The sequence below is a fragment of the Tenrec ecaudatus genome, chromosome 4 (assembly GCF_050624435.1).
Source record: "Tenrec ecaudatus isolate mTenEca1 chromosome 4, mTenEca1.hap1, whole genome shotgun sequence".
In the NCBI taxonomy this organism is placed as follows: Eukaryota; Metazoa; Chordata; class Mammalia; order Afrosoricida; family Tenrecidae; genus Tenrec; species Tenrec ecaudatus.
The window spans coordinates 183,480,103-183,498,541 of record NC_134533.1 but is presented as its reverse complement, the minus strand read 5'-3'; the positions used below and the strand labels follow the sequence as shown (position 1 = coordinate 183,498,541).

At 39.9% G+C, this 18,439-nt stretch overlaps 1 protein-coding gene across 10 annotated transcripts in view; it reads right to left on the bottom strand.

The window, feature by feature from the left end:
• The window catches only part of SLC4A7 (solute carrier family 4 member 7), a 114,681-nt gene that overhangs the window by 54,784 nt on the left and 41,458 nt on the right, over nucleotides 1-18,439 (bottom strand). For 8 of the 10 annotated variants that reach the window (XM_075547128.1, XM_075547125.1, XM_075547127.1 and 5 more), the window contains exons 2-6: nucleotides 14,952-15,033; nucleotides 9,208-9,354; nucleotides 3,948-4,086; nucleotides 3,061-3,221; nucleotides 832-1,020 (exon numbers count right to left, since the gene is read on the bottom strand). In XM_075547128.1, the coding sequence (XP_075403243.1) occupies nucleotides 832-1,020; nucleotides 3,061-3,221; nucleotides 3,948-4,086; nucleotides 9,208-9,354; nucleotides 14,952-15,033 (718 nt within the window). The remainder of the gene's footprint in view (nucleotides 1-831; nucleotides 1,021-3,060; nucleotides 3,222-3,947; nucleotides 4,087-9,207; nucleotides 9,355-14,951; nucleotides 15,034-18,439) is intronic. The other 2 variants (XM_075547132.1, XM_075547134.1) reach the window with 1 other exon arrangement.

Below are 18,439 nucleotides of genomic sequence, written 5' to 3'. Positions count from 1 at the left end.
TAGTGGCGGAGGCAATAGTGACGCCACAAGCTATTCCAATACACCGCATGCCTAGCTTCTGAAGATTCTCTGAGAGCCAAAAATCAAGCCCTAAGTGATAAAGTCCTCTGCTTGAGAAAGAGGAAAACAAAGGCAAAACTTTCCAAAGCGCCAACAACTGTAAGAACCATTAAAGAAGTAAATGCCTACAACACCAATGTCTTCCCATGCCCCACTTAACCCCCACTACCCTCTGAATGAGGGGAAGCGACAATGTGGACTTGGGTCTGAGCCATTTTCTATTAGCCAAGGGAAGACCACCTAGGTCACTACATCACCTACAATGTAACAAAACTTGTCCAAATTCTCTATGCATGAATAAAAGGCAACCTCAGAACTCATGTTCAACAAACAAAAAATATTCAGGAGATTCAATCAACAGGAAAAAAAATCAATTCATGGATGGAGTTTCAAACCCTGCATAAATAAATAAATATCTAACTACATTTAAGACCATAAATTATACCTACTGACTCAACAATACCTAAAAAATCTTGAATGGAAACAAATAATAAGGAATGAGAATCCTGGGTGAAGTACATAGTGACAGAATTAAATATTACAAAGACTTTAATAAAAAAATTAATGTGTCATTTTAACATAATGAATGCATTTTAAATATAATTTCAACAAATAAATGTATGTGAGAGAAAGCTATCTGGGAAATGCTTATTTTTAAAGGCATAAATCATATTATTTTAAAAGTAAGATTATAAATAACATTGCAATCAACTAGAAATGCTGTTAAGAGCGGAAGCATTAGCAAAAATTGGACAGCACAACTTATCTCACCATTCCTTTCAAGTAAATGAGGGTCAGAATGTTTCTTGCCTATATCTGCAAAAGATCGAACCAGGGGAATTCGACTGGCAAATTTTTTCTCATTCTGATGATGATGTCTCTTCAGAAGAGCTTCTCTGACATTCTCCCTTATGGATCCATCCAACTGGCCAGAGGCTATCATGTTGTCCAATACCATATCTACCCAAAGGGGGAAAAATAAGTTACTATTATAGAAATGAACACTCAAAGACTGTTATACACAACAAATGTAAATGAAACCTCATTACAAACGTTAGATCCATAAACAGCTCAAAAAAAAAGCATCAAATTAAATTTGCTTTGTAAATGACAGTCTGGACTCTCATTCATTCAATTATTAAATTTTTACTGCGTGTTCTCTCCATGCTAATAATACAGCAGGTAACAAAGAGGATCAAGTTTCTTCCCTCATGCTTCCAGAGGCACTAAAACCAAGAAACAAGATGGATAATCAGGTGTAGGGTGTGGAGAGACTGATACCACTGACATTTTATGCATTACTGTGGTGAATGGATTACCCTTACTTTAGAAAATAGGTCGAAGTAATTCTAAACATTTACATTAACTTGGGATCAAAATTCAAGCATTCAAAACTATGAGTAGATTACTCTGAAAGGAAATGAGGGAGAGCAATCTAGCAGGCGAACAAATATTAACACAATGTGTTCCGTGCAAATGAGTGCCAGATCACGCAGCATTTACTCAAAGCACAGCAGTGTGTGATCACCATAGAGTTCAAGACTCAGCGTCCAAATTCCATCCTCTCAGCTAATTCAGCTGTTCAGTGACTCACACAAGACAAGAAAGTCAAGGCTCTGTGTAACGATCGCAGCACATAAAGCAACTGATACGATCAAAGGATTTGTAGTGTTAGAAATTCGAATAAGTTTACAGTCTCTCAAAGATCAAATACTAGAGTGAGCTTGTTTGTCATTTGTTCCCTGGCTGTAATCTATGTTAGTCACACTATCAAACTCATTGTCACTGAATTTAATATCGTATCTGGGTATGTCCACTTTTTACTTCTACAATCAGTTACCATTCAGCCAATTCTGACTCATGGCAACCTCGTGTAATTCGTGGTAGAACTGTGCTGTCCTGGGGTTTCACTGATGATGTTTCAGTAGCAGATCCCAGGACTTTCTTCCACAGCCCTTGGTGGAATGAACTGCCAACCTTCTTGGTTAGCCACCTGCTTTAACTCCTGTGCCACCCAGGGCCTTTCTAGCTCCACCAAACCAAACCAAACCAAGCTCAACCAAACCCTCTGCCAGTGAGTCAGTTCCTACTCCCAGCACCCCTCTCCGACACAGGAGAAAGAACGGTCCCACAGGGGCTCCGCATCTGTGATCGCTGCAGGAACAGACCTTCAGGTCTTCTCGCTTCCAGAGCAGCTGGCAGGTTCAAGGTGCCAACTTTTTCAGTTAGGAAATGAGCGCTTCACCACTGTGACCAGGGAAACTCCTGCCAGTCTCCTTCAAGCCTCATCTCCCATCAAGTCCACTGCCACTACTTCCCACGGTTCATGATGCCATCAGACTATTCCAAGAGAATAACTGGCCTTGCATCAAACCTATTTTTAATTCAAAGCTGCCAAATGATCCAACCTTATAGCCACTAAATCAATCAAAATACCTACCTAATAAAACCCAAGTGCTTTGCCAAGTTACTCTAGGCTCGGTAGGCTCTCCCTCTAAGCTATTTCCCAAGATGCTTCCTACTATGGCCATTCAAGAAGCCTTTGTGCGCGTGCACTTTTCTTCCTGGTCTTCCTCTTCCTTGGAAGACCTCCTTGTCCCCCGTACTGCCTGACCTTGTCCCCATGGATTCAAAGTCCTACAAATAAACTGTACACTTAGTGTCCTCAAGGAGTCTTCCCTGGACTCTTTGGGTCAAAACCTAAGGGGAAGGGGGGACTCTTTCCTCTCAACTTCCAGAGGCTATGCTCACCTTGCCTGTCACTAGTCGCTTTCGAGATGATAAAATCACTAGGCCTAACTAGGTCTTCCAAACTCCAAACATAGAGATGCCAAAAAAGTGTACCTTCCTTGTGGGTGCCCATCTCTCAGACTACTCTGCACAGATGAGAAGGCCAACACATAGTTATCAAATGAACGTCCTCAGATTTTACTCGAGTCTTCTCCACACTTAACTGTTTCTAATTCTGCTTAAAATGGATAAAAGAAACTGGGTCAGGACCTGCGATTTCATCTAGAGTGCCGGCTCTCATATCCAGCATGACGGTGCCATTTAGGATGCAGCTCCTTAACTCAAAGAGACTGTGCAAAGACAGCGTAGCCACGTAAGGTTTGCTCCATCGGTCACCTCCATCCTCAACATCCTCTTCAAATTTCAGCCACCTGAAAAAAAAAAAAAGCATAATACATAAAAATAGTTTTAAAATAAAAGCACGTTTGTTTGCTTTTAGTATAGTAAGGACAGACTTGTTCTTTCAAAGGGAAAGACAAGCAACACCCCAACAAAATGTGGGTACAAACACACTTTTACTAATTAGGGCAGAGTCTGCAATATTTCTAGCCACAAGTTTCCTTGTAGTTCTTTGTAGTCTAGCTATTACAATAATCAGCACAGAAAAGCAAGCTGAAATCCTCAGTGGGTAGAAGGGCAAGAAAAAAGAACAAACAGAAACAGGGCGCTCAGGAAGGAAGTAGCGGAAATGGTATTAAGATGAAGAGCTTACAGTTAACCAATATCATCAACCAAAATGTGCATAAATTGTTGAAAGGGAAACTAGTTGTTTTGGTAACTATTCACATAAACTACAATGAGAAAAGAAAAAAAAGGGCAAATTATTGCAGTTAATAGTTTCCACTTCTCATCTTCTCTTATTAAACTTATAATACATAAGATTTATATCTTCCAAATTTCTGTAAGACTTATAGAAATCTACAATATCACAATAGCTTTTAAAATGTGAAAATAGTAAGAACTCTCTAGGCAAACAATGCTGAGACTACAGAAATAATTTCCGGACGCTGATGAAGAAGTTCTTGGGCCATTGTGTTAAAATCAGCGGCTTCATGTGAGGACCACAAGGATTAGGAAATGAGACTCAGAAAGACTACCTGGCTGTTTCTTTCCATTCGTATTCTTCCCCGTCTCGGTAACACAGCTCATCCATTTCCGTGAAGAGATCGTGGGGAATATGCTGCTCATCATCATCTTCAGTACCAAGGATAAACTGAACTCTCTGCGAGGGTGTGTCTTGAGAAAATGAAAATTCAAATAAGCATTCAAAATCTTTCTCAATTGATACAAAGATAAAAACTCAGATTTCTGAAAGAAAAACACTTATAATAAATACAGTCCACGGATAGTCTTAAAGCTCTGGGAGCAGCAATAACCAAGGGTTAATCCAGCCTATCTGGCCAAAGAATATGGATTCAAAAGGGAAACGGGACTTCCAAGAGGATGGCCGGCAGGCTGCACAGGCCCTCTCACACATCAAGGACTCAGGAGACCTAATGAAACAGATGCAGATGCTCAGCTGAATTCTAGGGGAAGGGACAGGATGTGTTTTACATGCTGTGGCCCCGCTGGGTAAGCATGGACTGCTAAGCACTAAGCCTGCAGATCAAACCCAGCAGGTGCTCCATGAGAGAAGAGGACACCATCTGCTCCTGTGAAGATTGATGGCCTCGAAACCCTATGCAGGGTTGCTACGAGTCAGAATCCACTTGAAGGCAGTGGGTTTGGCTTGATTAGAAGCAGCAGCTGAACAGAGCAGGGAGGGAGAAGACAGAAGAGTGGTTGGTCAGCGAGCCGGATGTGGTGTAGCCATCAAGAACTTTTGTAGAAGCATTCCGACACATATGGCCTGGTACGCTGGTTGCTGGCAACAAGAAAGGTGGGGTTCTCTCTTGCTCTCCTTAACTTCCTGGTGGTCAGAACTCCACTTACCCACCCAGTAGCCAATGGCACACACTCCTCAAGCAGTCCCTGCTCTGTCTGAGTGTGAGCCTCGAACTCGGGCTCCACCCTCCCGCCTGGAGGTGCATAAACTCCCACTCATCAGACCAGCAGAACACCAGATGTAGTGCTGGGTCCCCGGCCACCCCTGGACAGCTGGGAACTCATTCCATAACCACCTGCCCTGCCCCACCTGCCCCCTGTGACTGACAGAGATCCTTCTGAGCCAGTACAGATCAGGTGCACTGGCCATAGACAATATAGAAACCTGCAAGAAGGAACTCACCTAGGTCTGGTGACCAGCCCCCTCCCAACCCACTGTGGCTGACTCAGCTGGCAGAGGAGGCCCTGTCTCCAGTTCTGTCCTTTCTTTTCATTTCTTTTCTTTCTATTTTGCTTTCCTTTCTTTGCTTTTGGTTCTTTAGCTTTTGCTTTTTCCGCCTTTTCTTAAATCCCTTCCCTCTTTGTCCATCGACCTTAGTTTTCTTTTCCTTCCCCATCTCCCTGGTTTTCCTTATTCTACTTTCTTCTTGGCCTTCCTTTTTCCTTTCCTTTCATGTTTACTCATATTTTTTGCTGTTGTTTATCTGATTTCCCAATTGTGTGTGTATACATATTTATATTTCCTTTGTGACGTTCTTTTTCATGTCCCACTTGATAGAAGGAAGCAATTGTACCCACATAGCCAAGCCACATCCCCAACTCCTGGAGCCATACTGACTGGGCAAGGGTCACAACCCAACTCCTGTGCCACCCGATCATTATTAATATAGTTGAAACAAGCCCTCAACTGTGCTACATAAAAAGCAAGCATAAAAAGATAAATATGCCAATACTCATCCTTTACTAAACCCACCAGGAGAGGCAGGTAGTGAGAGGCTCAGATCTCCCCAACATAAAAATCATCAATTAAAAACACAACATCAAAATGTTTCAGAAACAATTCCCACTCACACTAAGAAAGAAGACCTTTCTCGGAAAGAAAAGGCACTGGAACCACATGATAAGGAATTTAAAAAAACAACAGTATTTAGAGACCCTCAACAAATTGGCTAAAAAAAATCAACGAAGCCACACAAAATCAAGGAAAATGCAAAAGCAGTAAAACAAAACAACAACAACAAACAACCTTAAGATTTAAAGTAAACCCTGAATGGGCAAAATATGTTAAAAATTAGAAACAAAAACAACCAATAGAAATCCAGAACAGAAATATTAAAATTTCAGAAATAAATAATGTATTCAAAGACACCGGGATAAAACCAAATCAGTAAGCCCAAATTAGTGAGCCTGAATTTAAAAAAAAATTAAGAAAGCCTAAGAATTAAGTGGGAATTCATCAAGAGGAATAACATACATGTGACTAGAATTCCAGAAAAGGAAGAAGCAAAGTGTACAGAGAAAACTGTTAAAAATAATGCCTGACATTGTGAGACACAGAAAGGTCTTTCCCCAGGTTGTCACTGTTTGTCAGCGTGTGGTGAATTCAGCTGCTTAGAAGTTATCTCCCTGAAGGCATTAGCCATCCAGAGCAATCAGAGTATTGTCTGGTCCACCTTAGGTGGGGCTCACACCCTTCTGATAAGGATAGTAATGTTTCCCTGGAGAGCCCCGAGAATTAAGTATAGCCAGCTCAAGGGCGATCAAGGTTAGGCTGCCATCTTGAATCTAGGATCCGCCATTTTGTTACATGTGTACCCCTAAGGCCTCCTCTTCCTATTGTACACCCCTAGATCATCCCCATTCCATTGCTGTATTGCCCATAGTACGAACCTTCCTTGACATAAGTGGTTACCTGTAATCTGGGGGGCTTGCACACTCCAAAGATATATAAGCCTTGGTTAGAAATAAATAGCTCTCCCTCCTCTCTCCTCCTCCTGCTCTCTGCTTGGACCTGGCTGCTGAGATGATGGCTGTCCAGGAAATGTATCTGACTCCTTTCTTTTACCTTCTTTTCTATCGCTCCTATCTTCTAGGACTTTACTGTGATCTTTATACATTACTGCCACATAATTGTGCCTACAGACCCATGATATTGTCAGGGGCTGGTTTACTCTGACATAACATCATAAAAAATAAGCATTAAAAAAGCGTCAACAAAGAAATCACCATGATTTATCATAATCCAAAGACAAGGGGGAAAAAAGGACAAGAATTCTGAGTGGCATTGAAGAAACAAAAAGGTACCTACAAAGAGGAATCCCTAAGACTTAGCTCTGATTTCTTAGTGGTAATCATGCATGCAAAAATGCAGTAAGATGACATATATAAATTCTCACAGATGACAATTAGAAGTGTGGTTACAGATCTCATAAAAGGGGAGGAAGTCAACAATATTTCAAGTTAGAACAGATTGTTTCAAATGTGGGAAGAAATGAAAAAAATTACAGGGTATGCTTAAAGAAAATTAATAAATCTCATTTAAATAAAAGAGGAAAACCACTGAAATTTATGTAGAATAAACCAGCATTACCACAAAAAATACACATTAAGAAAACAGGACTTACTGGTAGGCTGTCTCTAGATACTCACCTTTTACACAAAGACAAAAATACCAAAGAATTGGCAGTGTAGGGAGGGGTGGTGGTGTGGGGTGGACATCAAGTTAACAGTAATCAAAAAGGAGCAGGAGTAATATTATCAATTTCTGATAAATTAATGTTAAGGCAAAATCCAGCATGAGACCAAAAAAGGGTATTGTAATACCATAAAGGGTATTATAATACAATAAGTTAATAGTCAGTCGAACTAAAGGACACTGCTGTAACAAATACCTACGCACCTAAAGAAGGAACTTCAAAAATCAAAAGAGGAAAACAAAAACCACCTCAATCCATTCCAGGATTTCAGATGTCTGTTCACTGCACATGTACATAATGTCACATAAGATAAAGGGAGCCCACAAACCCAGGGACAAGGGAACAATAAGAAATCTAAAATTGATGGCCAGGAGAGCATAGAATGCCTGGTGGGGTTTGATCAAATGCAGTGTAGCCAAGAAAGTACTGAGAGCCGAATGACGGTCAAACATGATAGTGGGACAAGGGGAAAGTCAAAAGAAATAGAGGAAAGAACTAGGAAGCAAAAGACATTTACAGAGGTATAAATATAGGCATGCACATATGTAAATATATAACACAGGGCTATAGGTCTAGGTACATATATTTAATTGTTAAGTATTAAAGTAGCAGATGGGCATTGGGCCTCTACTCAAGTACTCCATCAATGCAAGAACACTGTTCTAATAACCTGGCATTCTGTGTTGCTCACCTTCTGACAGGATCACTGAAGTAAAAATGGGTGAATAAGCAAACATGGTGAAGAAAGCTAATGGCGCCCAGCTATTAGAGGATAGAGTGCCTGAGTTCTTAAATGCTTGAAGGTAAACAAGCAGCCATCAGCAGAGAAGCAACAAAGCCCACTTGGAGAAGCACAGCAGCCTCTATGGTCTCATTGGGATTAGGGATCAGAAGACCCAAAACAAACAAATATATTGATGCAAATGAGGGGGGGGTCCACAGTGGAAACCCAAAACCTATCTGTAGACAATTAGTTATTCCCTCACAGAAGGGTCACAGGGAAGGAATGAGTCAGCCAGGGTGCAGCATAGCACTGAAGGAACACATAACATAACCCCAGTTCCTAATGCTTCCGTCCCCCCATTATTATGACCCCAGCTCCATCTTACAAATCAAGCTTGACTGAAGCATGTACACTGCTACAGAGAAGAGTTCTTGACACACGGAATCCAGGACAGATAAACCCCTCTAACAGTAATGGGAGTAACAATATCATGAGGGTAGGGGGAAGGAAGAGGGAGAAGAGGGAGCAATGGGGAACTGACTACAATGATTGACATATAACCCCCACCTCCCAGAGGGAAAAATAACAGAAACGTGTATTAAGGGAGACAGCGGATGGTATAATTTGTCATTTATCAGGGGTTCACAAAGGTGGGAGGATGGGGGAGGGATGGAAAAAAGCTGGTAGCAAGGGCTCAAGCAGAAAGAAAATGTTTTGAAAACGATGATGGCAACATATGTACAAATGTGTGTGATACAATTGATGAACGGATCACTGTAAGAGAGCTGTAAAAGCTCCTATAATAAAATGATTTATTAATAAAAAGGGGTATCAAATCCTCTTAAATTAGCAATTAAATATTAAGATCCACCTTTTACAATACCACAGTAGAACACAAGAGAAAAACACTTCTTTTTTTTCACTTGTCCTAAATAGATCTTAATTATTTTTCTTCTTATAAAAAAATCTGCTTTCAAGTAGTAATACCCAATATATACAACGTGGCTCAATTACTGCAGACATGCAATGGGAAAAGGAAGTTTTCGGTAAAAAATAAAACGCTGTCCAGAAAAGCCTTAAGCAGGCGGCGTAGGGTTTTTGGTTCGCCCTTACCGTAAGAAGGAGATTCCCGTCCATCTTCTTTGTCTGACTCTTTATCTTTTCTTCTGCGGTGGTGATGCTTATGTCCCCGATGCCTGTGACGGCGACGACTCTCTTTACTGAAAGGAACATGAACACCAATATATACAGCTCGATGACCTATTAAAAGGTTCAGATACAGATTACTGACTTTCCAAAACGGGGAAAAGGCTGATGCACACAAAGTATACCACAATTCACATTGATTCTAATCACATACGAGGGCACATAATTAACAAGACTAGCCTCCTTTTATTCATCTTGTTCTACACAGTGCTCCACAGAATGTCATGTCAAGGGTTAACACAATTGACAGGCTACATATAAAGGTTACCTATGCAAGTCATTGTTTGACAATCAAAGGTGTTTTGAGACAAAAAAGAAAAGAGCTTGGTTACTGAAATCACATCATACAACAGATAAAGATCTTCCATCTACCTTTATGGCCAGCCTGGGTTAGTTAGTATAGGTTCTTAAGAGATCTGCTTCAATCACGATTAAGTATTTTATAATCGATATTAATAAAAAGTATGCCTATCAATACCCCTTTACTAATTCAGGAGGGTTGAAAACCTCAAACAGTAAAGTCCAAACTACTCAGGGCTACATTAAATGCAAATGGTTTAAATACTCCAATGAATAAATTATCAGATTAAATAAATCAAATCAGACTCAATGCAAGCAAGACTCGATGGCAATAAGTTTGGGTGTTTTCTTCTTGTTGTTACTTTCAGACAAGGAAAAGCAAATTGTGATTTTGCAATAGCCTGACTCCATATGCTAAAAGCGTTATGAAAGGCAGTCTTTCTTTTGCCCATTAAGTGGAACATATCAGGAAATTAGATGGCGAGCAGTACTATGTCAAATCCCAAGAGATGTGAGCTTGATTTCCTAATGTTCACATGCGTTTCCTATCTTAGCCGTGTTGAGTGAAGGCAGATGTGAGCGAGAAACAAGTCCAACATTGCAACCATGCAAAGCACACCTGGCATGAGCTGTTTTCAGCCCTTAGGAAACAAAATATAATGTGGCATATTAAAATAGGATCAGTTAGTGGCATTCTTGTCCTAGCAAATTTCAGATTAAGATGATCAGAAAATATGTCCCAAAACTTTCATCCTTAGATGCAATTTGAAAATTCTCTGAACCCTAGAAATAGTATTACAATTTTAAAAAATACTTTGAATACTGTCATATATTTAACTGGAATTAATTTTAAAATATAACAGTCTAAGAAATGCCAATTGCATCAATCCCGTGGTTTGTAGCATATGGAAGGAACCCTGGTGGCACTGTGGGTGAGGCATTAGGCTGATCAGTGAAAGGTCAGTGGGTCAAACCCACCAGCCACTCCCTGGGAGAAGGATGAGGCTGTCTGTTTCCATACTGACTTCTGTCTAGGAAACCCTACACAGGGTCACTGAAAATCAGAACCAACCCAATGTTAGTGGGCGGTACAACGCATGAGCAATAGATGGAAAATCTGGGAATTAAATGATGTCTTATTTAGGTTTTTTAGACCACCTCCTTTGGTTAATTTTTAAACCCTTTAAGGAAATTTATAAAAGGCTTCTTAAACTTGTCAGAGAGCACAAGTCTAGTCACAGAGTGAGAGCAAATTAATGAGGGAAAAAAACAAAACAAGCTAAACCTGTTTAAAGTGAATCAATTAGGTCTCACCTCTAAAATCTCTCAAATGACAGTGGGTCAATAGTACCTCAGAAAGCTGCTAAGAGCTCAAGTACAAAGATAATGTTTTGAAAATGACGATGGCAACATATGTACATATTTGCTTGATAGATGTGAAAAATCTATATAAAGTATTTTTAAAAATTAAAAAAATATTCTGCTGCTCTAAATATAAAATTGTACAGACCCAAAGTAATAAATACCTCTGAATATTCTAACTTATTAATATTCAATCATCCCCTTGCCCTTAAAATAATCAACATTCTATTAAAAAGGAAGAGCCCCTCTTTCTCTATTTTATCTATTTTATTACCAGCATAGACTTGTGGTTTTTCCATTTTATTCATTTATTTATTTTAATGTTCACAATGTTCCCAGAGGGCCAGTAGCAGCCCCTGCAAGCAGGGTCTCCTGCCATGTGTCCCCCTCGTCCTTGTTGTGAGCACTTCTTCCAGGCTCATCACAATGTACACTGCTTTTCCAAGCCTTGGAACCAGCCAATTCTCCAAGGAGTCTTGGGTTCACTTTGGGGCCCTGGTAGTTCAGTGGGTTGAGCGTTGGACTGCTAACCTCAAGGCCGGTCGGCAGTTCAAACATACCTGCTACTCTACGACAGACAGCTGAGACTGTGTATTCTGTGAAGGTGACCATCTCGGAAGTCCAAAGGGACAATCCCACGCTTTCCTACAGCGCCTCAAGTCGGAAACGGCATTTACACACAGATCTTAGTGCGAGGCGTGGTCATAGCTATTGGGTTTGCCACTGCTTATAGGAAATTTGAGTAGAACAAGTAGAAAACACATACATGTGTCAAAGAAATGGTGAATCCATCTTGAGTACCCAATATCAAGTATATTTTTTTCATGGTAATATATTTAACTTGCAAGATATATTTAACTTGCAAAATAAAAGGTACAAGGAATTGTCGTGTTTTACTGAGACCCATTATTTACATTTTGTCCCATTTCATATAGTCCGTCTTTAATTTTTCCAATTTTTGAACATAAACTGCAGGCATTGTGCCCCAAAGTGTGTGTGCCATTACATATATATATTAAACAAACAGTAAAAGTGAGAAAATTTATCATTGACAAAAATATTGAATTTATATCTCACATATAAATGTTGTCAACTGTGGCAATAATGTTCTAAATGTGGAGTTAGTTTTCGTTCTCGGTCAAGAAGCTAATCAGGATCCTGTACTTCATTTAGGTGTAATGTCTCTTCTGAATGTTAATATAGGAGAGTTACTGGACTTTTCTTTGTCTTTTTTGACAAGCTAAATGGCTAATCAGTGGGCCAAATATACCAATGTCATTAAATTAGCACCTTTAAAACAAAAGAAGACTAGACTTCAAGAAATATAATTTTAACTAAATTATCTGGTTATACATTTTCAGGTATAAGAACTCAATAATGGGTTTGCAGAAATGAATGAACTATCAGCTACCTAAAGAAATTTTACCAGTGAATCCTAAATTTCAAAAACCAATTAGGCATGGTTTCAATATGAGATGCTGAAAATATTCCACAGCTAGCTAGAGAGTGGTAATTCTTAATTCATTGGTTAGCGTAACCATAATTCATTGGTTAGCGTAGAGAAAGCACCGAACTATACACTTAAACGTGGTAAATTTTATGTTGTGAGTTCTAAAACAATTCTAAACAATCTCAGTAATGTTACTATTTTAGTGAGAGTATTTCCTTCTGAACATCAAGAAAAGTGGAAATGAAAGAGTTCATTTATCACCACTGTGCACGGGCAATTATACAGCTGTTACTAATGGGTCGTGGCACACAGTCCCAGTGCACCCAGATGAAAAGAATTCTCTTGAGTCTGCAGTTTAGAACAACTAAACAAAAACTCACTGCCGTCGAGTCAATTCCAGCGCACAGCGACCTTATGTGGGGCTTCGGAGGCTATGAATCTTTGTGTGAGCACACAGGTGCATCTCTCTGGCACGGAGCAGCTGGGAGCTTTGACCCACCGACCTTGCAGTTCGCAGTCCACCCTCACCCAACAGCCACCAGGGCACTTTTAATGAAGACAAAGTAAAAATATACAGAATCCAAAAACTGAGTGACTGGACTCTATTGGCTTGAGGTTTGTTTGTTTGTTTGTTTTTCTGCCTTTATGATCACTCGTATTGTCCTCTATTATTTATCCTCCCTTGATCCTTACTTCACTTCTTCCAATCATACAACTAACTACTCAGTCAAATTCTCTGGAAGTAACTTGGTGTCTCCTCTTTACACATAATAACTAAACACCGATGTGTACAAAGAATGCAGAGCAAGGGCTCTGGGGTAACCAAAAGAACTAAACAGTTAACAAAAAATTGCTCTGCTTGGTACCTAGCTCTGCATGTTCAAGATCACACGTTAAGAGTGCTGACTTTAAATAATACGTGATGATTAAAGAAGCATCACTACACATTTGACAGAAAAGTGGTGGCTATAAGATTCAACTCCCTTAATTCCTAGAAATTGAAGTTTAATAAAAGACATCTGTTTTTTAAATCTCAGAATGTAAATGAGGAAGATCCTTGTTTGTATCTCTTTCCATCTCCTCTTTTTAAAGCAACAGATTAACATTCCTTTATGGTAATATCTCTCACAGAAGATCTTTAAAACCGTAGTTCCCAAAAGAGACCCAAAGGAGGGGGAAAATATCGAAGAACACAATGTTCATGAACACAGTCTTAAACTAACCAAGTGTTCAGGGTTAACATGACTAATAAGGTATGTTGATACCGGCCGCTGATAAGATGCAACAAGAAAGATAATTACCTCTCTGGAACTCCTCCTCCGTGATACTAAAGCCTAGGTGTATTCATGTAACAGTGTCACTCAACCGAAAGGTACATTCTACAAAATACCTAACCATGACTCGGAAAAAGCATCCAGATCATAAAAAAACAAGAACTGAGAAACTATCAGAGATTTGAGAACACTATGGATGCACGACCACTACATGGTCCGTGGTCTACAGCAGCAGTTCTCAGCCTGTGGGTCGCGACCCCTTTGGGGGGGGGGGAGAGAGTCAAACAACCCTTTCACAGGGGTCGCCCTATTCAAAACAGTAGCAAAATTACAGTTATGAAGTAGTAACAAAAATAATTTTATAGTTGGGGGAGTCACCCTAACATGAGGAATCATATTAAAGGGCCGTGGCATTAGGAAGGTTGAGAACCACTGGTCTAGAGTTTTGACTCAATTGTGGGACAGGAGGAAAGAGCGTCAATGGAAAAACTGGTGGAATCTGAATATAATCTGCAGTTTAGTTCAAAGTATGGTACTCAAGTTAATTTCTTCATTCTGATCACTGTATGGTGGCTGTGTGAGATGTTAACATGGGGAGATGTTTGGAGTTACCTTGTGCTTACTAGACATAAAAAATAGAAGAATTAACTGATTTCGTAGCTGTGCTCACTCAATTTTCCAAGTTTTAGTGCCATTGCTGATGTTTAAAAAGTACGCTGAAAGGGTCCGGCCAGGAGCTGCATTCTCCCATCTTCCAGCGCTGAAGGGCCCCAAAGCCAGGCGGCTTGACTGGCGCCCGCATCGCGACACTCTCCAGCAGCGAGCAAGTCCTGAGCTGCACTGCTCCGGGAGCCGCAGCCCTCCCAGGCGGATGACCCAGGGTAATCGATAATGTGGAGCCCCCCTCCCTCCTCATTAAAATCAATTACGTGCGGTTAAAAAAAAAAGTACGCTGAAATCTGGTATGCCAATAGTCTCCACAAAGTGTGAAGATCCAGTAAGGACATATATGGGGGTCCCCAGGGGTACTGGCAATGCTTATTTCTAGATATGGGTGAGGCTACATATGCATCTGTGGTCTTACTCCTTAAATTGCACTCAAAAGGATCGAGCATGAATATGATTCTCAATATATGCTCTCCCTCACAACCAGCACCACCAAAAAAATATTTCAACAAATAGTATGCAGATCTTAAAAGACAATATCCAACCTGTATCAGTAATTTATCCTGCTAAGTACAGTGAGTTACTTTAAACAAACTTACTTTCCAGTTCTTCTTTTTCAAACTTGGTGTTCACGGTTGAGCTGGTTTTGCCAAGATCCACAACAGCTTCCTCATCAGGACCCTAGAAACAAATTGTTCTCATTCACATGTGAAACCATATGCACTTAGATCCTGTTATGACTATTCTTGGGGATTGTAAAAAAATAATAGTAATAACAGACTGCCACCTTCTCAGCCAGCTGAATGTTTATTACAGAGAGGTGTACTCATCTAAAATAGGTGTATGGGGTGCTACGGCTGCTTCTTTTTTTAACCCAGGTAAGACTATTTAAAATCTTACACTGTTCCTCTTTTTGCCCATAGAATTACCAAAAAGGCCGCAGGTGAAAGAGAAACCACAAACTCTAACAAATAGAAACACATTTGCTAAGAAAACGACCTTCTGCTGTTTGTGTGGAAATACGGTTTCTCCTTGGATGTCTATATTCAATTCCTGGAATATAATGAAATTAAACCATTTAATTATATTTGTCAAGCTTTTTAGAAATTTCTAAATGCGCACGCATACCCAAGGACTGACGCATGTTTACTTCAGCTCAAGGGAAAGATCCTTCAAATCCAGAAATTAAAGAAAATCCCTCGTGAAGGGGCCCTTAGCTCATTATGCTGACCGAAGTGAGCCAAATACAAAAGGACAAATATGATGAGACCCGTTATTTAAAAGAAAAGAAAAATCAAGAAAAGGTTTTCATTCTAAAAGAAGCTGACTTGGGCAGCTACCGGGGATGGATTTTAAGACTTATGTATCACTGAAAAAATAAGTGAAAATGACTGTTGAGTTCTGGGGGCTTTTACTGTTTTTAGGATGATTTTATTTTTCAGGGGAAATTTGTTTTGGGGGGGTGGCGCAAAAAATTGTGCAGCGAGTACAGAGAGTTCCTGTATAGAGTCCTCCCCCTCGAAGACTCTCTTATTAACAATGGCATTCTGTAGTTCATGTGCTACAATTAAGGAGCCACAGACTCACAGAGACCGTGTGGGCTTCCCCGACTATGAGAACGCAGCAATGCGGAGATGTGAGTAGCTAAGGTCCAGAGTTTACAGGACTGCTCAGTCTTGTGAGCTTGGCAAATACATAAGGTCACTGTACCACATCATTCAAAATAGTTTTCACCGGGACTAGGACCAGAGTTTCCTGGGACATTTTAGTCAAACGGCATGATTTAGTTCATAAAGTTTATACTCTACCTCCTGGTGGGTAATTAGTATCTACAGTCTTAAACGCTTTTAAATTGGCCAATCAAGGGACAACTATTGGTGTCTACTTGTCTGAAGGAGAAGGTAATAAGAAGGAAACCACAATTCAAGAAGAAAGCAGTAACCAGAGCTCACAACATAGGTTCCCAAAATTATTTAGCCTATTTACTGTCCCCTAGATGGTGGTGCAGGCTAACACTACCAACCATTCCTGACTGAGTCACAATAGATAGACCCTGATCGCTTGCATGGGAAAGAAAGGTACCAAACCTCCAATTCCATTAAACACAACCTCAAAGCAGATTAACTGGCCTGGCTGAGACCAGAGGATTCCCTGGTATCCAGGTTAAACCTTGCATCAAAAATAGCCCCTGTGGTCCATCCTTTTTTTTTTCTTTTCTTTTTTAACTAAATAACAGATTAGTTCACAAGATAAAGAATAGCATTGTTAAGTCCTGAGCTCCCTTGAAAAAATCATCTACATGAGAAAAAGGGAAACAATTACTTTTAAAAACAAAGATAAGTCTGTAAAGGGGCCTAGGTATAGACCTGGATTGATGGAAACAGCCAGAATGGAGATGCCGCAGAGTGTCCGTGCACTGTGAAGAATGTACTAATGCCACTGAGTAAGCTGTGTAAAACTGCTGAATGGAAACCCAAACAGCTGTTTAAACATTCACCAAAAACACCATGTTTAGAAATCATTTCAACTGCCATAAAAATGCTCTCTGTTCCACCTACTCCCTCCTCCTCGAGCAACCATTGATCTTCCCACGGTTTCTTGACCAGATGCCACAAGGATGGACACACAGAATACAGATTGTTCAGTCTGGCCTCTTTTCACTTAGCAATATGATTATGTATCATTGCTACTTTGACCATAGTAATATGAAGATTACAGAGATGTGAGCAACACACATATGATCTATTTTAACGTATGCTTCGCTGAGACGAAGAGGAGGAAAGCAGTCCCAGTCAGTGATATGGTTGGTAGACGACATCCCAGTTTATGGAGCAGAAGAAAATTAAGCCTCCAACTTGTACCCCTTACTTCTTAAGGACCTTAAGCAGCAAGTCACTGAGCTTGTCTGAACTTGTTTCTTTTTCATGTATAAAAAGGGAGAAGGAGCTGAACTAAATGATGTTCTTGTTGGCTCTTTAACTCTAATTGATAGTTAAGCAAGCCAAGAGTCTGGATCCTGCAGCTCGGCTCGTTGTAACAGAGTAGTAATCCTACAGCACGGGGTCCTGTGATAGAGTCATAAAATTAATTTGTAACTAAGGAACAGTCTCATACTTAGTTGGCTATTCATTATAATACATGAAAAAATATAGTTAGGTGAGTTGGTGTGTATGCGTTTGAATCTGTGAAGAATTTTAGAAACTATTCGACGTAAAATTTCTAATTTGTAATGTTAAAATATTCAATGTCACATGCATCATAAAACAAATCCTCTCTTATTTATCTATACCATAATTTATCTGAGGTAAGCTCATGACACATGGACAGTTTGTACAGGTTACAAAATACACTTTCACTGTGTTAAAAATGTAATTTAACGCAGGCTACTTGAAACTTATCTTTTCATATGATAGCACTAAATAGACAGTCTAGGTATAATAATAAAAACCTATCTTCCTCCAGAAGTCTTCGGTCTGATTATAAAAACAGGATCTAAAACCTGAAAAACTTGTTAACAAAGCAAGATGAGCAGTGCTAAAATTATGAAGGACAGAAGGCAAGAGGTACAAAATTCACTCTGAAGTGTACTACACTGGAAAGCTAACTAGGTGTTGTTGTTAAGTTATTGTTTCTTTAATTCTGACCCGTGGTGACCCCATGTGCGTCAGAATAGAACTCCGCTCCATAGGGTGTTCAGTGGCTATGTTTCTGGAAGTAGGACACGGCCTGGCCGCCAAGACACTGTGGGTGGACTCTCAAAGGCGGCCTTTCGGACAGCAGTCGGGCATGCTAACCATGATCCCATCTGGACTTGGGAACCTCCAAGTATCTTTGGACATGTGAGTTGTAATACGACAATTAACGCTAATAAGAAAATGCAAGCAGATTATAGTACACAAATACAAGTGCTACTACTGCAACATATATATATATATAGTCATAATGTATGTATAATTTTCAGTCAGCTTTTTATGTGGCTGCTTACTTAAGTTGAAAAATTAGCCTATTTTCTGACACTGGTAAAACAACCAAAATAGAATAACCTTGATAATTTTCGGGTTTCTCTCTCTCTTGTAGTTCGAGGAAA